Raw genomic sequence first — 25,938 nt, forward strand, 5'->3', positions numbered from 1 at the left:
ATGCCCAATATCGTCCACCCGGTCATCCTGCTGATGGCCATGCTGGTGGTAACAGCAGGGAACCAAGCATCACTACCCAAGACCACACAGTGGCCACGACTGAAACCCACTAAGAAGCCTCCACCTCGAGACGAAGGGGGTCCTCCACAGCCGCCCGGCCGCTTGGGGTCCCATCCGATCACCACCACTGTGAGCCCCACCACCAGTGGCATGACAGAGGAAGTCACAGACTCCACGATGGACGCTTACTCTACTTCCCCCACAGACAGCACCACCTACTCCAGTGATGCTTATTCTGCTGACTACCACACGGAGGCCATGGTTCCTCCTGGGGCTGGCCCAGGGAACTACACGTTGGACTACAACGAGTGCTTTTTCAACTTCTGTGAGTGCTGTCCACCAGAGAGAGGTCCTCCAGGACCGGTGGGAGAAAAGGGATTGCCGGGTAAGAAGACGGGTTGTAGTTGTCTAGTTGATATTTACTGTATCTCAGTCAAATGCCTAATTACACTTTGCCCTGTATTTGTCATCTTGCAAGGTATTCCAGGGGAAAAGGGGGAGATGGGACCTCCTGGACCCCCAGGTCAGGATGGACTCACGGGCGCTCCGGGTCCTCATGGAGGAAAAGGTCAAAACAGTTCAATAAACAAGTTGATGTAGAGTATCTTAAATTTTTGACACAATATTGCCCGTTACATTCTCATTCCATTTTCCCAATTAGTGTTTTTGAACAAAATGGTTGAGTGAACCATTCAACAACTCAATCATTATTTATATACTTGTTTGTGTCCGAATTAATTGGTGACTGCGTCCGACATCACATTTCACACAATCACGAACTTTGCAACCAGTAAATAGTATGTTCTGTATAGTATGAATGAAACCTGGCCATACTACATATGCCATGTTGCGTCGCTTCACTGCCTTTCACAACTCCTACTAGGTCATCCATGTATATTTAGGCTACTATTTAATGAATACAACTAATTCTGACACACTAATTTCACGTGCTGTTTTTCACCTATCATATAGTATAGGGTATTAGGCATATTTGGATGCAGAAACTGTGTTTCAACAAATTGGTTGAGATATTGTTTTGCAAGTAGTTGATCAGTGAAGCAATGTAACCTGCAGAAAAAGAAAGAACTTAGTGGTTAATTATATGTTACAACTGTAAGTTCTAAAGCTTCCATATACAGGAGTGGAAAGGAATTTAGGCAAATACCGTTTACAAAAGGACCATATTTTTTTCTTTCACAACTTCCACATATGGCAGTTAGTCTATCCAATGTTATAAACAAAGGATTAGGGGCATTGACACACATCTGTTGATTGTGTATACAAATATCCTTGTTTTGCAAGGAGGACAAACATTGGAGAAGACCTTGACCTTAGTTAAGGATAATTACATGGCGTTTGTGTGTGTATTCTCAAGGCTTCTCCTTCTGTGTCCCTACCAAAAAAAAAAACTATTACCACGCCTAAATCAAACAGACTAAACCTTTCCCTTTCCTTTAGTGCTGCATGCTCACACAAGTTGGCAAAACTTACAATTTGTCTTGAAACTGGTAATGCTAGTTCCCTGGGATTACACAAAAGGTTGTCTGCAAAGCTTAAATCTCTGATTCTTCTCTCTTTCTAGCCCGAGCAAGCTCTTCACCACTGGAATAAATAAATACACCAGTGTTCGGGGTTTTTGCTTTCAAGTAAACCTCTGTGTATTCATAAAGACAGAGATCTCTTTGTGATAAACAGTGTAATCAAAGAGTAGACGTGCAAATAATTTTAGCTTGATGCTAAGTCATATCCATTGCTGACAATACTAAGTGAAGGTATTGAGAACAAAGTGCAAACATATCCGGAGAGATCTTTCTTTGAGCCAAACAACACATTTCCAAAACAGCAACGTTTTAAACATTGTCCCATTAAACACAATGTCCCATTGTTGTGCTTACTTCACAGATAATGCTTGTAAGTTTGTTAACAGATGTCCTTTCCTCCAACAGGAGAGAAAGGTGATCCTGGAGTGAGTGGGCTACCCGGGATTCTCGGTGTCACTGGGAAACAAGGAGAGAAAGGTACATTCATCTGTGACAAAAGCCCTAACCCAGTATTTGATTCACTTCATGTTACGCTTGCTATGTTGGTTTATGGACTGTTCTCAGGAAATAGTGCCTTGGTTTACTACTACACTGGGGTGAGGGGGGACTGAATTATCTGAACTGAACTGCTGACACCATTATCTGACAGAACTCTATGTAGTATGAGGAAATTTTAAGAGCAATAATTTTATTTATATACACTTTGTTCAATCTGTTATTTGACACTTTCCACCCTTTTCAAAATAATAGTTTGACATAATATTAAAGGGAGTGGTCTTTCTGACCACAAATAAAAGTTTATTTTACAGGCTTTATAAGTATTTAATTATGTTTACATTAAAGTTATCAAGTTCAATAATACAACTGTTATCGTGAAGCCCTAATAACATGACCATTTTTTACTCCGTTATCTAATATAAGAATTGCAAATGAACTGGGACAGGGTTGAAATACTGTAGAATTAATAACTACTGGTATTTATTATACCATGTTTTCATTATGTTGATTTATTTTTCAAAAATGCTTTGTATGCATTTTTGAGAATGTAGAATTTGTATCTGTCCCTTACTTTGTTCAACTCTGTTATGGACATATTTTACAGGTTATTTTGCAGCCTTTATAATTATTTAATTAATTCATATTGACCTTATCAAGCTCAATATTTGAAGTCCTAATAAGTGTGATCATTTAAATTTTTTTTTTAATTCTGTGTAATTTCTTACAAGGTACACCAAAACTAAGCAGTGCTATTAGAATTTACTCCATTATCCAAGTATAAGAATTACAAATGAACTGTCACAGGGTTGAAATGATATAGAGTTTTAGGATTAGAAGTAATAAATAACTTCTGGTATTTATTATTGCATGTTTTAACAATTACATTTTTTTTTCTAAAATGCTTAACACATTTTTTGAGATTCTATAATTTGCATTGGTCCCTTACTTATTGTTCAACCCTGTTACGATGGGACATTTCCCCCTCTTTCCAGAATAATGTTGTGATCTTTTAGACATTCAAAGGAGTGCCATAAAAATCTTTCAGACCACACAATTCAAAGAGATGCAACTTTAAGCATTTTGTCTACACTGACCTCATGAAGCTCAATATTTCAATTCTGTTATGGCTAATCTCCTAATAATGGAGATGACTTTTTTTTAAAATTAATTATGTGTAAATTCAGAAACTAAGCAATACTTATCAGAATTTACTCAGTTAAGTATGTGAATTATAGACTGACTGTGATGGGGTTGAAATAATGTAGAGCTTTAGGGTTAGAGGTAAATAACTATTGGCATTTATTATACTACGTTTTCATTATGTAGACATTTTTTTTGGAAAATGCTGTAAAGAGTCTAGAATTTTTATCCGTCCCTTACTTTCTATGTTATAATGCAAAATTCCCCCCCACTATTTTTGAAAGTAGTGACATCAAAGTCTTTGTAATTTCTTACAAGGCACACAGAAACTAAGTGATACTATTAGAATTTACTGTAATCTAAACATATGAATTAAAGACTCTCTGTGATGGGGTTGAAATAATGTAGTTCTTTAGAGTTGGTAATGATGAATAACTACTGGCTGTAACTACTTAAGCAGGATTGGTTTAAGAATCAAGCAGTGAAATACAGTATACAGTAACAGTTTCATGGGAATGGGCCGTTTATTTTAAATTCCACTTGTTTTTAATGTGTGCAGGTGAAATGGGCCTCAAAGGAGATACAGGTTTAACCGGGCTGAAAGGAGACCCAGGGGGCAGGGGAGAGCCCGGCTGGAATGGAACAAAGGGAGAGGCGGGCGAGCCTGGCATACAAGGACCAGCTGGCCCCCCCGGACCAGATGGCATAAAGAGAGAGAAGGGCGACAAAGGAGACTGTCCATTTGGAGAGAAAGGACAGAAAGGCAGTATGGGGGAGCCAGGGCCTCAAGGGCCAAAAGGAGACATGGGTGTGCCAGGTCTGAACGGCACAGATGGGCTTCCTGGGGCTAAGGGTTCGAAGGGAGACCCAGGACCCCCAGGTAAGCAGGGAGAGCCTGGTCCTCCAGGACCCCAAGGACCACCAGGGCAGAGGGGGATGCCAGGGATGAAAGGCACACGAGGCCTGAAGGGAGCACGAGGTTTTAGGGGACTCAAGGGCCTTAAGGGTGAACCTGCTGTTCAGAAGCGCTCAGCCTTCAGCATTGGTCTCTTTCCCAGCCGATCGTTCCCACCACCTGGCCTGCCGATCAAGTTTGATAAAGTAATTTACAATGAGGAGGGTCACTGGGACCCCCACGCCAGTAAGTTTAACTGCACTTATGGGGGGGTATACGTCTTTTCCTACTACATAACAGTGCGTAATCGCCCCCTGCGCGCAGCCCTGGTGGTGAACGGCATTCGGAAACTGCGAACTCGCGACTCCCTTTATGGCCAGGACATTGACCAGGCCTCCAACATGGCAGTGCTGCGTCTATCATCTGGAGACCAGGTCTGGCTGGAGACTCTGCGGGACTGGAACGGTGTTTATTCCAGCAGCGAGGACGACAGCACGTTCTCTGGATTCCTGCTTTATGCTGATGCTACCGAGGACTGACGGCCAGGAATCGCACTGACTTCTGGATGAACAATTGTAGACCAGTACTTCATTTTGTAGGGGTGAAACGAAAGCCACCTATATTACCTAAAGTACTTGAGACCTGAAATTAGATCCATCTACTAACAGTAACTGTACAGCCACTAATTATTACGCTACCTGTTTCATGGCCAGACCAATCAATGCTGGAATGTGCTGTAATTTTATTTACAAGCTGATAATTAGTGGCAGCTATTTTGTAGCTCTTTACATATTTATACAAAATAGCTAGCAGCAAATGCAAAATAATAATGATTTAATTCTGTCTTGCTTTCTTAACCATGCTGTGATTAAAAAAATATTTTAATGTAATATTAATTTCATTTATATAAATGCAAGACTTAGTTTTGTTAATTATAAATTATACCTTTTTAACATTTAAATAGTTTTTCAGGGTTTTTTTTGCCACATGAATAAACATCCATGTATATCCTTAAAAATATATTCAATCTGAAAAATTACAGCTGTTACCCTCTATACAATTTAATCATATTTATAATTCAGATGGTGTTGGGGGAAGGACATTCTCATTATATGGAGAATTTGATTGGACAACAATCTCTGTAGTTCATGACGAGACATTCTCTTTTTTGGACCATTTTCCAAAGAAATACTATAAATTTTAAATGCATGTTTCTGCTATAATTTGCCAGAGCTATCTTTAAGCAGAAAATACATTTAAAATGTACAGTATTTCTGACTTAAGATTTAAGTTAATATACACAGACAAAAACTCACAACGGTCAATTTCAAAACTCTGTAAATGATGGTTCAGTCTATATGTTTGAATATATTCTGACTAAAATCTAATAGGAAACAGTGAACAATGAATGAGCAATGAACAGGCAACATAATGGCAACATAATGTTCAGTCCCCAGTTTGCACACAATCTATCATAAAAACCACAAATGTATGTCAAGAGGAACTGCCTCAAAAAATGACAGGACGTAACTCGCAATGACAAGCTGACTCAGCAAAGAGGAACTGTGAGTCAAGTAAGAGACTAAAATAAATGGACGCCATCATGTAGTCGCTACTGAAGTACAGGTTAAAAGATGATCACAGAACTGAATCACAGAGTGCCATTGTGACTGTATGTCATAAGCTTTACTGGGAAACCACAATTTACAGTATTATTTGCATTCTGCCCATTCAGAAGCCGGATGAATGTCCGGTCAATGTTTAAAGATTCATAACTTTCTGTAAATACAAAAAAGGGAAATGGAAAACAGGTAATATGATTCTCTCTCATATCTCTCATGTGATTTCCTTCAACTGAAACAGACTTTTCATTTTTCCATACTGTTACACCAGTAATACAAAACTATGCATTTTTGAATTATCAAACAAAATAGTGACAGATTATTTCTTGTTATACTAGAAACATTTTAATTTCTTAATTAGTTCAGTGATAAAAATAAAACAATGGAAGACTGAAAATGAAATAAAAACAAATAACAGCAACACGCTATAACTGGCCTTTATATGCCTTATTCAACAGGTACAAATGCAAATAACATTGCAATCACAAACATTTTTATAAAACCTAAAAACTATTATTTTAGAAAAATTAAAAAAACTGAACCTGCACATTTTGGTTTTAAATAACAAAATTAATTATAAATGTAAATTTAAATGATCTTAGAAAAAAGCCAGTAAACTTGTGCGCATAGAACTGTAAAGTGCAGCGATCAGCTGTAAGTACTATGCCTGATTTGCCTGATGCACAAAAGATGTTCAAAGGAAAGCAGCATCATTTTAGGTTGACTGGCTGCGATCAGGGTCATTCAGACGGTGGATGCGGATCAGGCTATTATTGACTGGCAGAGAACTGAGATACAGAAAGAACAGAACATTACATTTTTACTAGGACTATCAATTTAAAACCGTTATAAATTATACAAATAAGGCAATCAAGTCTTCTAATCTAACTACAGTGCCCCTCCATAAGTATTGGGACAGTAATGACAAAATTGCTTTGTTTGCTGTGTAGTTAAGATATGTGCAAATATGATTAAAAGATGAATACGAGACAAAACTATAGAATGTCACATTTTATTATTAGCTGTTTCAACACATACATGTTTTATCAAATAAAAAGGACAGCACTTTTAGAGTTCATCCCACTACCTGATGTGAGCATAAGTATTGGGACAGCTGAACTTAAGGCAAATGTAAAAGATTAAAAGCTATTATTTAGTTGCAGATCCCTTGCATGCAATCACAGCAGTGAGTCTGCGACCCATAGACATCACCAGACTCTTGGTCTTATCCTTTGAAATGCTTTTCCCAGCCTTTAATGCAGCTAATTCCAACTGTTGCTTGTTTTGGGGAGTTTATGCCTTTACTCTCCTCTTCAGCTGGTGAAATTCATGTTCAGTCAGATTTAAATCTGAAGATTGACTTGGCCCAGGGGTGTCCAAACTCGGTCCTGGAGGGCCGGTGTCCTGAAGAGTTTAGCTCCAACCCCAATTAAACACACCTGAACCAGCTAATCAAGCTCTTACTAGGCATTCTAGAAAGTTTAAGGCAGGTGTGTTGAGGCAATTTGGAGCTAAACTCTGCAGGACACCGGCCCTCCAGGACCGAGTTTGGGCCCCCCTGACTTGGCCAATCTAAGACTTTCCATTTCTTTGCCAATAAGCTCCTTGACTGAAATGGCAGGGTGTTTTGGGTCATTGTCCTGATGCAATATGAAGCGCTTTCTGATGAGTCTTGTGAAATTTTCTTTAATCTTGGTAGCCAAGATGGTTTTGTACTCTTCCAAATTCATTCTGCTACTGCCATCATACATTAAGTAATCATTAAAATTCAGAGTGCCTGTTCCAGAGACAGCCATGCATGCTGCTGCTGATGAGGTTGTATGCTTAGGATTATTTGCGGTTCCCTTTTTCTCCACACTTTTACTTTCCCATCACTTAGATAAAGGTTAATCTTTGTCTCATCGGTCCATAAACTCTGTTCCAAAACTCTACTGGCTCACATTTGTGCTTTTGTGCAAACTCTAATCTTGCCTTTCTATTTTTGGTACTGATCAGAGGTTTGCATCTTGCTTTGTAGCCTCTGTAATTCTGTGTCAAAGTCTCCTGCGGACAGTAGATTGTCAGAACATCACCCCAGCTTTCGAGGTTGTTGTTGATTTTACAGGCACATATTTTAGGGTTCATTTTCACAGCTTTTATGATTTGTCTGTTATCAACTATTGTTGTTTTTTCCCCAGTCGATCAGGTTGTTGTTGGTTGCTGATGTCGCCAGTGGTTTCCAAACTCTTGATTTCGCCATGCCCTTTGTTTTGCTATAGCTCTAATTGACTTCCTCTTTTCTTTTAGCATCCAAATTGCTTGCTTTTCTCTCAAAGTCAGCTCCCTTGTCTTCATCCTGGTTTGTGTGTGTCGTCATCAAATACAAGACTCAGAATGCAGAAGCAATGGATATAACTGATACAACACATTCCCTGCTTTTAATATCTGATCAATTAATGCAACAGGACACAGCTGCTTACTTGATCACAGACCTGAGAGGCAACTGTCCCAATACTTATGCTCACATCAGATAGGGGGATGAAACTCTAAAAGTGCTTTTAGAACTTCTTAGCTGGTAAAACATTAGTGTTGAATCACCCAATAATAAAATGTGACATTCTGTAGTTTTGTCTCATATTCATCTTTTAATCATATTTGCAGATATCTTGACTCCACAGCAAACAGAGCAATTTTGTCTTTCCTGTCCCAATACTTATGGAGGGCACTGTACATCTACACATTTCTGCATGAACACTAGAGAAGCTCTTTACCTCATGCTCTGTGGTGTGAGGAAAATAAACTGTCTGTAGCGCTGACTGGCAGCGATCTTTAGCATCATGTCCATGGAGATCCTCCGGTTCACCATGTCCTGAGAGAGCAAACACACAATACAGTGACTGCATGCTCTTCTCCAGGACTCCAGGCACCTGATTCTCCTTAGTAGCCATGACAAATATCTTATTGTATTCGCAAAACATGTTATTGGCTACTTGATATGATACATCAAGCAGTGACAGCAGTGTCCAAAACCACTACAAACATTTTTTCTGTATTTGCATAATTATTATGTATGCATACTTTATGGCCACATATTAAACAGAGAGACGACATTACATTTTTCTATTTGTAAAAATTCATTTGTAAACATTGTTTGACAGTTTAAATGAACTACAAAAAGCTAAAATGTGAAAAAATGGTTACCCAGTTGCAGCACCCAAAATATACACTGAAGACAAAATCCTGATTAAATTTAATTAGTAAATATTACCAAAATCCCTGAGAGATTTTTTTGCAAGTTATTTTCAATTTACTTGATTCTGTGATGAAAACATGATTGCTATATAGAACTGATTCATTCTAAACAGTTGATTCGTTCATGAACAAGCAAGAATGGACCATTGAATCACTCAACTGGTTCGTTCAAATCCCTGGATTCGTTCAGTATTGCTTAGAGACACGCGTAACTCTTACGCTGTGGACTGAACGGAACTGGCAGCCGCGCTGAAAATATGACTAAATATCGTATGTTATAAATATAGAAACTCATACTAGGGCCATTTTGACAATATATCTTGGATTTTGGGTGAAAGAGAAACATCACTAATCGATAAAACACTGTAGTTTCCGTGGTACAATTCCATATATTGATTTACAAAGAGGGATGCTTAACACTAAAGCACTGTTGAGAGGCAAACGCCAGCGAATTTAAAGTTTGACATCGTTAATTAATTACAAACATGAGATTAATCATTTATAATCACTTTAATTTAATGACAGATTTAAGATGAATTTTAAGACCAATGCTGTTTTCAACTAACGAACAAGCTTACATACCTTTCCTTTTTGAAGTGCCGACGTCCTGGCTTTGTAAATGCATACAGCAAATGCATACAGTTTCGAAGTGTTTATATATATAGTGACGAGGTAGCACTTGCTCCCCACTCGTCACCCCTGGCAACACTAATCATGGAGGACACCTGGCGATCCCAGCTGACAACAATGAGGCAATCATTTAGAGGGAGATATAAACGCCAGCAAGGAAGATGAGAGGAGAGCGGTATGGACTCTCACTGGGTGCATGGCTAACCTCTGTGTCTTTTCTTTATCCAGAAAGTGATTGACTTCCCCAAGTGAGTGTGGATCATCCATTGAGTTGGCTAAACTCCCCTCTCTTCGCTGGGCAAGGAAGAACTGCTCTACTCACCACAGAACACTTCACCTGCACGACACACAGAGACCGAGTTTGATTGCACCTAAATTTGCACTGCTTGAAGACAACTACCAGGGTGGCGCTTCACTGCATTTTGTGTCTGTTCTCCTCTTTTCCCATAGTGGAGTGATACATTGCTGGATAATGCAGGCAAGAGACCCCAGACACGAGGATCACAGCGAGGCAGCCCCTTTCCCCAGTGGGATATAATCCGTAATCTCACTGAAGTGTCCGTGCGGCAGCAGCAATTATCAGAACGACTGGTTGCGGGGCAAAATCAGGTAGCGGAGGAACTGGTGCATCTTCGTTCAGACTACTCCAGGGCCCTCTTGACAGATGTCAGACCCACACCACAACCCACAGCACTTTTAAGGATGACTGAGCAGGATGACCCGATGCGTTTTTGCATATGTTTGAGATCGTGGCAGGGAGAGGAGGCTGGGGAAAATCTGAATGGGTTCAGAGGTTAGCACTCCTTCTCACCGGGGAACCCCAACGGGTTTATTTCTCCCTTCCACCTCCCCACTGGGATAACTATGATTTCCTGAAGAAAGAGATCCTGGTACTGCAGGATTACAAAATCCACAAACTCTAGCAGAGCTGGTGGTTGGCAGTGGAATTGTCTGAAGCCACGGTGGCAAGGGAATCGGGAGAGAGAGCTGCCTCATTCCTCAGGAGGGGTACTAGGGAGTGGCGAGGGATGAATGGCACCCACAAGTTGGTGAGCCTGGCAAGCCCTTCTCGAGCGGCAGGACAGGATGTCCAAATCCCCCAGAAGCCCAAGCCTGGATGGCAGGATGTATTTTGCACCATAACCTCCCTGTCGGAGCCCCAGAGGAGGAAGTCCGGGTGAATGGGTGTCGAGTCCGGGCCATTCTGGACACAGCCAGCAGTGTCAGTCTCATCCAACCCCAGCTTCTTGAAACCGCAAAGCCTGGCCGGGCCCTTCTCCCAATTACGGCTTACCTTGCATCAGAGAGTGAGAGAGCGGGTTGAAACTAACCTTGAAGTCTTCTCTGATTTTTCTAGCAAATTACAGGGAGCCGGTCCCTGGGAGGAGGACAACGAGAGGATGATCGCTTGAAACACTGCTGGTCACAGGTCCGAGTGGTTAATGGCAGTAAACACCAGCCACCTCCACACGTCATCGTAAAGAATGACTTCTTGTACTGTGTAACGGAAAGGCGGGGGGAACTAAAGGAACTGCTGGTACTCCCCAGGAGCAAAACAGAGATGATCCTCCACCTGGCACACTCCCATCCACTTGCTGGACACCTGGCAGCAGAGAACACATTGCAACGGATAAGAGATCACTTCCACTGGCCTGGGATGAATTCTGAAGTGCGGCGGTTCTGTCAGGCCTGTGCAATATGCCAACGAACTGCGGCTCAGAGATCTGCCCCTGCCACCCTGATTCCGCTACCGGTAATAGAGGTACCATTCTCACGCATTGGGATGGACATCGTGGGGCAGCTGCCAAAGTCTGCACGGGGCCACAAATACATTCTGGTCCTGGTGGATTATGCCACCCTTTATCCTGAGGCCTTTCCACTTCGACAAGCCACTGCCACAGTCATTGCCCAGGAATTGTTTGCCCTTTGCAGCCAGGTGGGGATTCCTTCTGAAATTCTTACAGATCAGGGCACCCCCTTTGTGTCCCGGGTCATGGCTGATCTGTGTAAGTTGCTGCGAGTAAAACATCTTCACACCTCCGTGTACCACCCACAGACAGATGGCCTGGTCGAACGCCTTAAGACCCTCAAGTAAATGTTATAATGGGTGGTGACTGAGGATGGACGTGACTGGGACCAAATTATCCCCTGCGTGCTCTTTGGAATACGAGAAGTGCCCCAAGCCTCCACCGGCTTTAGCCCATTTTAGTTGCTTTTTGGACGACAACCCCGTGGGTTGCTAGACATTGCCAATGAGGCCTGGGAGCAACAACCCTCCCCACACCGTACTGTGGTTGAGCATGTTCGGGAAATGAAAAAAGAACTGAAGGGGTAATGCTGCTGGTGAAAGAGCACCTGTTTGAATCCCAACGCAACCAGCAGTGACTCTACGAACGGCCAGCGCAGCCCCGGGAGTTCCTCCCTGGCGACCAAGTCTTGGTCTTAGTACCCAATGTCGCCTGTAAATTCCTGGCCTCCTGGCAGGGCCCCTACACTGTCATTGAGAGAGTTGGACCGGTAAATTATAGGCTACGCCAACCTGGAAGAAGAAGAGGTGAACAGATATATCATGTTAACCTGTTGAAGTGGTGGATTCCGGAGCGGCTGGCGGTAGCCTTGGGGGCAGACAAGAATGATCCGGTGGATGAGCTCCCCACTCGTCACCCCTGGCAACGCTAATCATGGAGGAAACCTGGCAATCCCAGCTGAGGACAATGAGGCAATCATTTAGAGGGAGATATAAACACTAGCAAGGAAGATGAGAGGAGAGCGGTATGGACTCTAACTGGGTGCATGGCTAACCTGTCTTTTCTTTATCTAGAAAGTGATTGACTTCCTCAAGTGAGTGTGGATCATCCATTGAGTTGGCTAAACTCCAAGAGAACTGGACTGTTGCTCAGTGGTCTAAAGTCCTCTTTTCAGATAAAAGTAAATTTTGCATTTCATTTGGAAATCAAGGTCTGGAGGAAGACTGGAGAGGCACAGAATCCAAGCTTCAAGTCCAGTGTGAAGTGTCTGAAGTCAGTGATGATTTGGGGTGCCGTGACGTCTGCTGGTATTGGTCCATTGTGTTTTATCAAGTCCAAAGTCAATGCAGCCATCTACCAGGAGATTTTGGAGCACTTTATGCTTTCATCTACTGACAAGCTTTATGAAGATGCTGATTTCCTTTCCCAGCAGGACTTAGCACATTTCCACAGTGCCAAAACCACTTCCAAGTGGTTTGCTGACTATGATATTACTGTGCTTGATTAGCCAGCCAACATGCCTGACCTGAACCCCATATGGAATCTATGGGATATTTTCAAGAGAAAGATGAGAACCAGTCGATCCAACAATACAGACGAGCTTGAAGGCCGCTATTTAAGAAACCTGGGCTTCAATAGTGCCTCAGCAGTGCCACAGGCTGATCGCTTCCATGCCACACCTCACTGATGCTGTAAATTGTGCTAAAGGAGCCCCGACCAAGTATTGAGTGCATAAATGAACATACTTGAACTTTTCTGTTTTGCAAATCCTTTTTTGATTGATCTTAGGAAATATTCTAATATTTTGAGATACTGGATTTTTGACTTTCATGAGCTGTAAACTCTAATCATTAAAATTAAAACAAAAAAACTTTTGAAATATTTAACTTGACATTGTAAGCTCTAATCATTAAAATTAAAACAAAAAAACTTTTGAAATATTTAACTTGACATGTAATGAATCTAGAATATATGAAAGTTTCACTTTTTGAAAGTAAAAAAAAAAAAAAGGAACTTTTTCACGATATTCAAATTTTTTTGAGATGCACCTGTGTGTGTGTGTATATATATATATACTGTATATACACACAATTAGGTCCTTATATATTTGGACACAGACACAATTTTTATTATTTTAGCTGCTGACCAAAACATATTTAAGTTACAGTTATATAATGAATGTGGGCTTAAAGTGCACACGCTGAGCTTTAATGAACCCACATCATACGGTCAAAGGATCTCTCCATACAAGTGAAATAGACGATTGTTAGGCTTCAAAAACAAAACAAATCCATCAGAGAGATAGCTGGAACTTAAGGAGTGGCCAGATGAGCATGCATGACTTCCAGTGGCACTGGGTTACTGGTGTTTATTGATGATGTGACAGAAGACAGAAACAGCTGGACGAATTCTGAAGTGCATAGGGATATACTCTCTGCCCAGATTCAGCCAAATGCAGCAAAGTTGATTGGGCAGCGCTTCATAGTACAAATGGACAATGACCCAAAACATACAGCAGAAGCAACCCAGGGGTTTTTGAAGGTAAAACAGTGGAATATTCTGCAATGGCCAAGTCAATCTTCTGATTTCAACCCGATTGAGCATGTATTTCACTTGCTGAAGACAAAACTAAAAGCAGAAAGACCCACAAACAAACAACAACTGAAGTCAGCTGCAGTAAAGGCCTGGCAAAGCATCACAAAGCAGGAAACCCAGTCTCTGGTGATGTCCATGATTTCCAGACTTAAGGCAGTCATTGCCTGCAAAGGATTCTCAACAAAATATTAAAAATGAACATTTTATTTATGATTATATTTATTTGTCCAATTACATTTGAGCCCCTGAAAATGGGGGGAGGGGACTGTGTATAAAAATTGTTGTAATGTAAAAAAAAAAATAAAACACACACACACACACACATATATATATATATATATATACACTCCTTACCATATATACGTCAAACTCATCTAAAGCACGGAACGGAGCTTCAGCTATGGCCCACAGTGACAAAACGAAGCACACGGTAGAAAACGAGCGCTCTCCTCCAGACAGTGAACGCATGTCACTCAGAGCGGCCTTACCACCCTCTCCTGGCTGAACCTGAGGAAGAGGCAGATGACCGTCATCATGAGAAACTGCATGTAGAGTAAAATCCTGACCCCAAGGACATTTTTGAGAGCATAGGCTATTCAACAAAATTTAATTATACAAGACTGCATGCTTCTATGCATGCATCCGGTGTTTGTTCATCAAGAAAACAACTACATCAATGATGTTATCATCTTGCAATGTCTTACTGATATGGAGAGAGTCTCATTCTTATGATCAAAGGTCATCTTCCCTATGTATCCTCTCTGAGACAGCATGGAGTCAAAGTAGTACATACAGCGTACAGAAAGATACCTGGAAACACACAGAAACACAACCTACATCATTATCATCAGTACCTTAAAATCTGCACTAAAATGGACAAGCTCTTTGATATGTCCCACTGTAACTTGTAGGCTACACTTCTTGTACTTCGTTTGGGCACCACAAGGTGTCACTGTGGCCTCAAAGCTTACCCCTCGCCTACTCTGGCTCGATTGCTATTCCTGAGGTAAAACACGCCCTCCTAATTACCCTACGGACAAATAAATGTAGAAATAAATAAATGTGGAACTACAGAAATAAATACGTAAATAAATACATAAATGTGAAAATAAATATTTATTTTTGCTTTTTTACTTTTCTTTGTATATTTATTTTTCTTTGCTTTTTTACATTTCTTTGTACATTTCTTTATTTCTAATTAAGTCAGCTTTGGCATTCCATACAACCGAGGTGGTACAAAAAAAAAGTACTAGGTACCAGGTACTGTACCCAGTGGAAACCCCCCCCAAAAGTAAACCGTACCATGCAGTGGAAAAGCGCCATTAGTAGCCAATTACTAATTGCCTACAGGCCTTGATCACTATCAGCACCCCCGTGTCTTCAGGAATGCCAAATGGCCCTTTTGTTACTCAAGATAGTTTTGGGACAGGAAAGCAGAAGTCTTTGATTATTTTTGACCCTACAATTTCAAAAAACTTGTAATATAAAACACAATTCTTAAACGGACATATCATGAACATCTGACTTTTCCAGGTTTTAAGTGCTATAATCAAGTCCCTGGTGCATCTACCAACCAAGGAGACGTGAAAAAGATTAACCCAGTAACTTCGTTTTGGTAAGCCTTTTTCTGCAAGTGTCTGAGAAAACGAGGGCATCTGATTTCGCTCCCTTGCTGACGTTGCAAAGGGATCTCATTATAATATTACCGTCCCTTAATCTGTAAGTTTACACCCACGGTGCCATCATTGTGATTCCACAAGCGACAGCGGTGTACCAGCTCAAATGCCATGGTGAAAGTTTGAGCAAAACATGCTAACTGTTCTGCCTTTGTCTGCATAGACGAGCACAGAACACTGTTTAGATCTAAAATAAACATGCAATTTATTTCCCAGCAGTTTACCTTCAGACATAACCGACTCTTTTTGTAACTCATGCGTGTTTTTCATGTGCGTTGTACATAATAGGGAATTTTTTTAATTCAGTAAAACTATATACAGTATTTTACCTTTGAGCGACTTAAAATATCAAAAGTAGACAAACAAAAGCGGTTTCATTTGTGACCACTGAATTGGTGGTCTGAAGTTCAGGCACATTAAAACAATCTATTTGAAAACATTTTTAATCAGTCTGCGAGAATCAGACGAGGGCCTCTAATGAAACTTACTCTCTCAGTTCAGCGTAGACGTTGTGTCTGGTGTTTATGATCTCAGTTAACTGCCGGATGATAGCCTCCAGACCCTTGACCTGTCGGGCTATGTTATTGAAGTTTTCCTTCGCCTCATGAAACTGCCTAGAAGATTCCATGACCAACAACTTCATCATTATAACATCATAACATATAAACCCCACCTGCATGATAAACAATGTAGATGCGCTTCACAGATGCAAGGTAGGGCTGTGCAAAAAATCGAATGCGATTTTCATGCGCATCTCGTCAGTAAAGCCGCTTCTGGTGATTAGAAGTAAAACTCCAGCACGTGCTTTCAGATGGAGCGGTATTTACTACACAGAGCCGTAGTTCACTGACAAGCTACACAAAATCGAGAGTCGCATGAAAATCGCATTCAATTTTTTGCCCAGCCCTAATGCAAGGGGAAAATAACTACATGGTACTGTGTCAGTACTAGGGCTGCCCTCGACTAAGGATTTTTCTGGTCGACAAGTAGTCGTTCATTTTAAGCATTAGTCGACTAATCACACGTTTATTAATAAACCATTTAAATCATTATAGTTGAACCTTTAATTGCCTACAAAGTCTAATAAGCTCTCAAGCGCACACAAAGCGTGTGCACAAGAGTTGTATTAACTAAACACCAACACAAACTAGTCTAACAAACAAACAATCACTCATACATGGGAAAGGGCAAATGAGGCGTGATGGATGAAACCATCAGGAAAAACCAGAGAATGAAACTATGAAAAGTCAGTTAACCACCTGAGTGAAACCATCAGCGCCGTTTTAGAACAGGGTCTACAGCTTATACTAAAACCTCGGTTTCATTTAGTTAAATGTGCGATACTTGTATTGCCTTGGTCGTTGACGAGTGTTCAGATGCAGTCTCGGATGAAAGTCTTGATGGTTTCAAGGTTTTGGCCTTGTGATCACGTTCTTCCGGGTTTGAAGAGTGATGAATTCCAAAGATGTTCTGACTCAATAGTGATTGGGAGTTTCTTCCCAGTGGAAAGTGAAAAAAAAGAGCTAAGAGAGACATCAGTTGAGATCCTAGGATCTTTGGTGAATGTAAAGACAAGGCCGAAGCCTGGTGCAGACTTAAGAGTTGCAGAAGCGTTCTAGCTTAGATCCTCATCTTCTCAGAATCTAACAGAATTCTGAGACTGACTGAGGCGGGTCACTGATGTGAGAGCTTTATCTCCTATTGAGCTCACACCTCCAGGAGGTCACAGAGCCAACGGTGACTTTTACTTTTGGAGGGAAAGTTTACGACTCTTTTGTCTTAGAGCATGGTATTTTGCATACGTAATTTGATTGTGTGTTGACGCAAAAACTACTAAAGATTCTTAGAACACTAATATGTTGCATAGGTATAAACATATACTGTAATATACACTCTCAATTAGATCATCCAAAGACAATTTCATAGAGACCAAACATGGTATATGTAAGGTTACATGAATGAGTGGTTCTATCATAAGCATGCATAAAATAGTATACAATACAAAAGACAATATACAAGAACAGTAACAACATACACAATGACCTGAAGTATATGTGTGTACATTCAAAGAAAGGGTTTCCATTTTTATGGGCATTATGTGTCTGTTTTAAAGAGACTTGAGTAAGAGTTGATTCTCTCTACATACTTTTAGGTCGTAAAAGTATATCTGATCTGGCTGAGGGGTCCTGGTTGCCATGGTAACCAGGGGCCTGGGGTCGTTCCCAGACATGCTGGCACCCAGTACGTTTATTGGGTGAGGGGTCTGTGATTGTTTGTTAATCTAATTAATAATTGATTTGTTAAATCTAATGAAGAAATGTGTGTCTGATTGGTCCAAATGCTACAGTCCAGTGGAATGAAAATCTACCCACATATTTGCTTAGAATTGCTTTAGGCTGTTTTAGCTTGTAAATGCATATTTCTCTCTTGATTAAGACGAGGTGACTTTCTCTTGAGAAAGTAATATTATGGTAGAGCACTCGTTGATGTTAAAAAAACATCTTAATAAAATTTTTTTTTTTAATTTAATAACATTTTTAATTAACAGCTTTTCACTTCACAAGACATTAATTGATAGACTGGAGTGGTGTGAATTACTTGTGGATTATTGTGATGTTTTTATCAGCTGTTTGGACTCTCATTCTGACGGCACCCATTCACTGCAGAGGATCCATTGGTGACGTAATGTTAAATTTCTCTAAATCTGTTACGGTGAAGAAACAAACTCATCCACATCTTGGATGTCCGCAAGGTGAGTAAATTTCAGCAAATTTTCATGTTTGGGTGAACTAATCCTGTATATGGTCTTAAAAATAGGTTTCTTTTTTTCTTCACGTTAAATCAAATTTCTTGTTTCTTTCTTTTGATTTTGGGGTGAAATACCACCCGGCCACATTTGTTTGACAGCTGGAGACTGTGTCTATGTACCTGATGATAGTGTCTCTGTGTCCTTGTTGGTCTTGCTGTGTGTTGATGCAAAAACTACTAAAGATTCTTAGAACACTAATATGTTGCATAGGTATAAACATATACTGTAATATACACTCTCAATTAGATCATCCAAAGACAATTTCATAGAGACCAAACATGGTATATGTAAGGTTACATGAATGAGTGGTTCTATCATAAGCATGCATAAAATAGTATACAATACAAAAGACAATATACAAGAACAGTAACAACATACACAATGACCTGAAGTATATGTGTGTACATTCAAAGAAAGGGTTTCCATTTTTATGGGCATTATGTGTCTGTTTTAAAGAGACTTGAGTAAGAGTTGATTCTCTCTACATACTTTTAGGTCGTAAAAGTATATCTGATCTGGCTGAGGGGTCCTGGTTGCCATGGTAACCAGGGGCCTGGGGTCGTTCCCAGACATGCTGGCACCCAGTACGTTTATTGGGTGAGGGGTCTGTGATTGTTTGTTAATCTAATTAATAATTGATTTGTTAAATCTAATGAAGAAATGTGTGTCTGATTGGTCCAAATGCTACAGTCCAGTGGAATGAAAATCTACCCACATATTTGCTTAGAATTGCTTTAGGCTGTTTTAGCTTGTAAATGCATATTTCTCTCTTGATTAAGACGAGGTGACTTTCTCTTGAGAAAGTAATATTATGGTAGAGCACTCGTTGATGTTAAAAAAACATCTTAATAAAAATTTTTTTTTTAATTTAATAACATTTTTAATTAACAGCTTTTCACTTCACAAGACATTAATTGATAGACTGGAGTGGTGTGAATTACTTGTGGATTATTGTGATGTTTTTATCAGCTGTTTGGACTCTCATTCTGACGGCACCCATTCACTGCAGAGGATCCATTGGTGACGTAATGTTAAATTTCTCTAAATCTGTTACGGTGAAGAAACAAACTCATCCACATCTTGGATGTCCGCAAGGTGAGTAAATTTCAGCAAATTTTCATGTTTGGGTGAACTAATCCTGTATATGGTCTTAAAAATAGGTTTCTTTTTTTCTTCACGTTAAATCAAATTTCTTGTTTCTTTCTTTTGATTTTGGGGTGAAATACCACCCGGCCACATTTGTTTGACAGCTGGAGACTGTGTCTATGTACCTGATGATAGTGTCTCTGTGTCCTTGTTGGTCTTGCTGTGTGTTGATCTTGTGTCTGAGGCGGCTGATCTCGCTGTCCAAACTCTTCGCTGTTCTCCTCACATCCAAGCGCTCGGGGCAAGTTTCTGAGGCTTTCGCTATGGAAGCCTGTCAAAAAATAGATTCAGTCAAACGGAAATCTCTTTATACCTAATGGATCAGTGTAAGATGTCAGTGTTTGATCACCTGTAACAGCTGGTCCTTCTCATTCAAGTTCTTCTTTAGTGTCTCGATCATGTCCAAATGGGCTTTCCGCTTCTCTTCATAGTGTTTTTTATGATGTTTACTCCTCTCCAACTCCTGATCACTGTTGCTCAATTGCTCCTACAAGCAATCATGTAAAAACAAAACTTTACTAGATTGCACACATTGATAATTAAGAATGTGTGCTGTTGTGGATTGTTCAGTAGTGAACTCGAAGCTCATGATCCTTATTTTAAAGCTTGACAGCTTGCTATTTTTAAACATTAGCAAAGATGAATTAGGACTCTGGTGGTTAAACGCTGTCCACTGATGATGTTACACATAGGGCTGGGTGATATGAGCAAAAAATCTTATCTCTGTATTTTTTGGCTGATTTGCAGTATACGGTATATATCTCGGTATTGTCTACGCTTTTGTATTTGAATTAAACAAATAATTGTTGTAGAATGTAGGCATATATTATGTGCAAAAAAGGGTTAAAATCACATAACATTCTAACATTGCAATCCAAAAATTTGTTTCAGAAGCTTCGCTAAAGATAGGCGCCTAGTCTATTTTTGACGGACGCCACGACCAAGCCGCACAGCAAATACAAAATAAAAGTAAAAAAATCATGTCGATTTCAAAATAAACACCCTGTGCAGACTCCCGATCGTATTTCATATCACTATATCCTTGCTCCCCACAAATCCTTTATACAAGGACAATTAAAAAAAGGACAAGGCATGGAGTTTAATTGCAGGAGCAGTAGGAGTGGAATAAACCGAATTAAACCGGACAAAACAACATTTAGCCAACCGTTAGAACAAAAAAAAATAAAATAAAGAAAAACTACGTTGTACAGGCAAATCACGTGGTCTCGCGAATCCTGTCGCTTCACTTCAGTAACGTTTCAGGTGTGAATTGGCACTGCGTGGAGGACTGAACAAAACCTCACCAGAGCCGTAACGCGCCGCAGACTTGTGCAATGTAAACAAGGGGTAAATGAAGTCTGTGAAGTTTAGTGGAGAATCACAAAGCAGAAGGCTCATGCACTTCTGACAGCAAAATGGAAATATTTCCTTGGCTTTCTAACATTTACAGATGGAGAATATACCTGTGAAATGTAAGTTATGTATTTAGGAAAACAGCACATCTCAAACTCATTAAACAGCACGTCTCTGTCAGCGGCACACACAGCCTTTCTGTCAGAGCCGCTTTAAACTGAAACCATAAACTATAGGCTACTATATCTTACGAGTTTTTTTAAGCCCTTCATATAAAGATTGTCACATATTTAGAACAAATTGTATTATACACTTTCTCTGCAGCAGTTTAGTCCGTGTCCTCCGCTAAATTTTTTTTCAGATGCGCTCATATCAAACTATTGTATATCGATATTAACGGTATTGCCTCGATATCGATATATCGTTTAAAAAAAAAACTCGATATACCGTCCAGCCCTAGTTACATACACTCTTGACTTCTTCTCTAACCTTAATGGGCTCAGCTTCCTCTGCGATGCTGTTAAAAGCTTCCCTCTGCTGCCGGGAGAGCTGCTCAGCCTCCTCATATTCCCTCTTGTGTGTCAGCACCTGATTCCGCGCAGCTTCAAATTCCTCTCTACACGCACTTATTCGGCTGCTGAGCTCCTCCAGGTCCTCTTCCTGAACACAGAGCCATAATTAGACACAGAAACATTTATGTTTAGATTGAGTGAATCTGTTTGTTACCAATGGTTTCAAATCTTCTGAATGAGGTTCCTCAACATTTTGCAATTCTGTCAGCTCTGCTTGAAGCTTCCGACAACTTTCCTGTTAGTCAAAATAAACAAAAAATACATATTAGAACATATTTGGTTAAAATGGTATGATGTGGTCGGTGCACGGCCGATATTTAATGACCTGGGCTTTCTTGTGTTCTTCATAGGCTCTGCGAAGAAAAAATAAAAAAAAGGTTTAGATCTTTCTTGGTTGTTGATCAGATTAATAGAAAACTGTCCACATGAATATGGATTTTAAATCCAAGCTAACATCAAAATGAATGAAAAACATCCAAATAAAATAATAACAAAAATATGGGGGCACAAAAAAGGTAATGACAAGGTCTCAGTGCAGATGGGAGGCTGGACAATGCACAATTAAATGATCATGCTGTATGTTGGTTTGACATGTTGAATTAGTGTTGGCTTGACAAAGAAGATACAGTTTGAATTTTAAACTGTTACCATTCAAAAGTTAAAGGGGTGGTTGACTGCTTTTTTTTTCTAGGCTTGATTGTGTTTATGGGGTGCAGTCTAACATGAGTTAATGCTTTGTTTAAGAAAAAAACGCATTATGTTTCACATAATTTACTTTTATTCTACACCGCTGTCCCTTCTCCTATGAATGCTCTGATCATTTCCTGGTTTTATGAAGCCCTTCCCTCAGAAATGGGCTCAGATTGGTTAGCTGGCTAAGTGTGTTGTGATTGGCTAAATCACCTAGTGTGTGTCTAAACGTCATGCCCCTCAGCTCAGTGGCACGTGCTCCAGTTGTATTGTAAACAATGGTGTTGTTAATATAAGAGAATATTAGTGAAGAGGATCGCGCAGAACCTGTGCAAGCACGGCTCTTACAGGACGTTTTTAGAATAGTATGTTTTTTTGTTTGTTGTTGTCTCATACTTTTAGATGCGCTGTTACTTGTAAATGCTACTGCTTATGTTAGCTTCTAATATACCGTTTTATCCTGATTAAAGCTTTAATACAGCAGAATACATGATTGCGTTTGTAGCATTTTTGTAAATTGTTTATTTTGTAACAGTATTAAGTGTTTGACACCAAGTATTGCTCGCTACCACGGCAACCGCACGTAGACGCGTCCGCCATCTAAATAATAAGGAATCTACCTATACATATCTATGGTTGTACTTGCATGAATGGTCATGTTACATGTGTTTTCGGTTGTGTAGTATGGACGGAGATCGTTTCTGAAACACCAGTGTAGACGAGAATTGTTTTCATTTTAAAACGAAAACGCACTAGTGTAAACGGGCCTAAAGCACAACATGGCCACGCCCCTTTGTTGCATGTTCCCGGGGGTGGGGTTTATGTAAATTTCAGGTTTTGTGATGTCACCAACCTGGGAAGAAGCTCGTTGTAGTCCCTATCAGCCGTAACGGTAGACATTAAACTGCCATCATTTGAAAAGACAATATCTCTGTTTGCATTGAACTTTCAGCGTCGTAACTTTGCAGATATTGCTTATGCTCAAACAGCAACATAACGCACTAATTAAAGTTAAAAAAGTGAAACAGTCAACCACCCCTTTAAATAAAGACTCTTTTAAATAACTGTTTTGTCTTTTAATAAATTATGCTGATGCACACTTGTTGCATCTTTCCCAAAAAGACTCATGGCTGTATTAGATCAAAAGGGTGCTTCTACTAAATACCGAGCAAAGGGTCTGAATACTTAGGACCATGTGATATTTCAGTTTTTCTTTTTTAATAAATCTGCAATTTATTTTGAAATTTCAAAATTTTTCTGTCAATATGGGGTGCTGTGTGTACATTAATGAGGAAAAAAAATAACTTAAATGATTTTAGCAAATGGCTGCAATATAACAAAGAGTGAAAAATGTAAGGGGGTCTGAATACTTTCCGTACCCACTGTATATTATTATGATCAACATTGAAAACAGTTGTAATGCTTCATATTTTGGTGAAAACCATGATTCATTTTATTCCCAGGATTCTTTGATGAATACATTACATTTAAAATTAAAATTTAATTTATTTGAAATTGCAATGTTGTAAGATTATAAATGACTTTATTATAACTTTTTGAGCAATGTAATTTGCCCTTGCCGAATAAAAATACTAAATTCTTTAGGAAAAAAAATGGTTCTGCTAAGGTGATCTAAATTGTTGCTAGATGGCTACTAGGTTGATCTGGGTAGTTGATATAAGTTAACTAGTTAAACAGATTCTAATGTTACACAGATACTAATGTTACTGATAAGATGCATCACACTCAGACATACCATCAGTTTATAATTGTGTGTTGCAGTTCTGTAATATCCTGCTTTAAATGCTTGATTTTTTTTTAAAGTCGGCTGGATTTTGATCAGCTGTCAATGTTTTTATCACTCATCAGCTGGAAATAATCATTCTGAAAGTGATTCCAATGATATGATTCTTCTGTCGTCTCAAGTAGTCTGTTGGTTTTCCATTTCATCTGTTTATTTATGACTGTAAAACAAGGCGGTGCTGCCACTTAGCTAGGCCCCATGCTTTAGGTCAAAATATGTTGCATGTAGAAATTTCGGTCCCAAGTTAAGGATTTAGAAAAAAAAACGAAAGACCTAAATTGTGGTAACTAATGGGTCATTCGCGAAGAGCTTGATTGACAGGTGATCTGACCAATCACAATGCGTTATGTATCACCGTTGCTATCCGCCATCTTGTCCGACAGCTATTGCCGGTCTCCATAGAAATCCATGTTAAAACGGGGTAAAAAAAGATTGACTGAATTGAAACTTTTTCAGTATAACATAAAAATGTGCGCAGGGTTAAGCTGTGCTGTTTTTGGCTGCCACAGTAACGGCAATAAGCTAAAGGAATTCCTTTAAAGTACTTGTTTTGCTTACCAGATTTGTCCATGTCCAGCACTGTATGTATGCATGGCTTGCAGCGCATAAGTTAAAATACTCAGTGTGAAATAATAAAATAATGTGTTAAAACGTGTAAAATTCGAATTATATTAGAATTTAAAATGCATAATTTCAGTTAGGGTGAAAAAAAGGTTTTGGCTTCTCTCCTGAGGCTACAAAAGGGTGCATCATGCAAAATATTACTAATGCACGTTTATTCAAAGCAATAAAATAACACGACTATCTGTGAAAAAAGTGCATGTTTAAAATAATGTTTATAAACCAATTATAATTAATTAAGTTGCTTAAACAACTATAAACAAAACAGCATCATGTATGTATGCATAGTTTAATACAAAGCGCCGAAAGCCAATCACAGAGTACTTTTTTATATTTTTAATAGAGGTCGACCGATATGGGTTTTTCTCTGGCCGATGCCGATATTTAGAAATCAGGGCAGCTGATGGCCGATATACGATGCCGATTTTTTTTTGCCAATATGTTTGGCTGATTTTTCATCTCATAGAAGAGAGTTTGAGTAAATGATTATTGCAGGGTACAAGATAGTAATAGTAGTAGTAGTAGTAGTAGTAGCTAGGGGCGGAGCGGGGGGTGGCTTCTGGGGCTCCAGCCCTGAATGTTTTTTCAAAAGCCCTGAATCTTTTGGGTTTGTAAATAGTTTTGTCAAAAATATTGTTTTTCAACACACATTATACAAAAATATTTAAAACAGTTCAATACCGCTTTCCCGCAGGATCGATAAAACGATATCAGTTGCGCTTTCTCTCTCTCCTCTCCGACAGCGAGCTTACGTCACACACACTGCAGTCCTACATACTCCGCCCACACGCTGTTCTGATTGGCTGTGATTTTTGATTGATTTTATGGCATCTTGTAACTCTGTCATGTCCAGTGTTGACTGACAGATTGCTTGTTGCATCGTGTATAGTTGTCAAGTGTAGGCCTACCCATAATTCTCTCAGGGCAGGCTGATGGCCAGGGGATGGCATGAAAGACCCTCGGGTGCTGACAGAGCATTTCTTTTTTGCGTTTCCCTTTTGCTTCAAAGGGCAAATACAGAAATTCCGTAAAAGTTGTAAAAAAAAAATCCTTCTCCGGTACGGCATTCTGCAACAACGCTTAGCTGCCCGCAGATGCACCTGCCTATAAATAGGCCTAATTTGCAGCACAATCGGCCGATGCCGAAAAATTAAAAAATGGAAAAAGCCGATCAATTGGTCGACCTCTAATTTTTAATACGCAATATTTTTAATGAACACATCAGTGTCTAGTGGCTTCAACTAGACAGGATAACAAATACATTATAATGCAACGACACTTACATCGTCATTGCATCTCGTGCACCA

The 25,938-nt window shown here is 39.7% G+C and overlaps 2 protein-coding genes across 2 annotated transcripts in view; one reads left to right on the forward strand and one right to left on the reverse strand.

Moving 5' to 3' along the window:
• Positions 1 to 4,731, forward strand: LOC107593893 (otolin-1-A-like). Its single transcript, XM_016283771.1, has 4 exons — positions 1 to 445; positions 539 to 628; positions 2,007 to 2,078; positions 3,799 to 4,731. Exons 1-4 carry the CDS (start codon positions 1 to 3, stop codon positions 4,671 to 4,673), a joined length of 1,482 nt encoding a protein of 493 aa, XP_016139257.1. The 3' UTR covers positions 4,674 to 4,731.
• Positions 4,732 to 6,373: 1,642 nt separating this feature from the next.
• Positions 6,374 to 25,938, reverse strand: part of LOC107593796 (structural maintenance of chromosomes protein 6-like) — a 51,746-nt gene continuing 32,181 nt past the window's right edge. The window contains exons 13-22 of the mRNA XM_016283671.1: positions 21,842 to 21,869; positions 21,671 to 21,751; positions 21,434 to 21,604; positions 19,941 to 20,078; positions 19,717 to 19,862; positions 16,125 to 16,250; positions 14,665 to 14,770; positions 14,315 to 14,467; positions 8,507 to 8,604; positions 6,374 to 6,544 (exon numbers count right to left, since the gene is read on the reverse strand). Of these exons, the coding sequence (XP_016139157.1) occupies positions 6,472 to 6,544; positions 8,507 to 8,604; positions 14,315 to 14,467; positions 14,665 to 14,770; positions 16,125 to 16,250; positions 19,717 to 19,862; positions 19,941 to 20,078; positions 21,434 to 21,604; positions 21,671 to 21,751; positions 21,842 to 21,869 (1,120 nt within the window). The 3' untranslated portion in view covers positions 6,374 to 6,471. The remainder of the gene's footprint in view (positions 6,545 to 8,506; positions 8,605 to 14,314; positions 14,468 to 14,664; positions 14,771 to 16,124; positions 16,251 to 19,716; positions 19,863 to 19,940; positions 20,079 to 21,433; positions 21,605 to 21,670; positions 21,752 to 21,841; positions 21,870 to 25,938) is intronic.

This window comes from Sinocyclocheilus grahami, unplaced genomic scaffold, assembly GCF_001515645.1.
Source record: "Sinocyclocheilus grahami isolate Dianchi unplaced genomic scaffold, SAMN03320097.WGS_v1.1 scaffold176.1, whole genome shotgun sequence".
Taxonomy (NCBI): Eukaryota; Metazoa; Chordata; class Actinopteri; order Cypriniformes; family Cyprinidae; genus Sinocyclocheilus; species Sinocyclocheilus grahami.

Bases quoted from the DNA above. Each gene is read 5' to 3' on its own strand.
- LOC107593893 (XM_016283771.1), top strand. From the start codon at position 1: ATGCCCAATATCGTCCACCCGGTCATCCTGCTGATGGCCATGCTGGTG. The intron at 446-538 runs GTAAGAAGACGG...TCATCTTGCAAG, and splicing joins GGGAGAAAAGGGATTGCCGG to GTATTCCAGGGGAAAAGGGG. The intron at 2,079-3,798 runs GTACATTCATCT...TAATGTGTGCAG, and splicing joins TGGGAAACAAGGAGAGAAAG to GTGAAATGGGCCTCAAAGGA.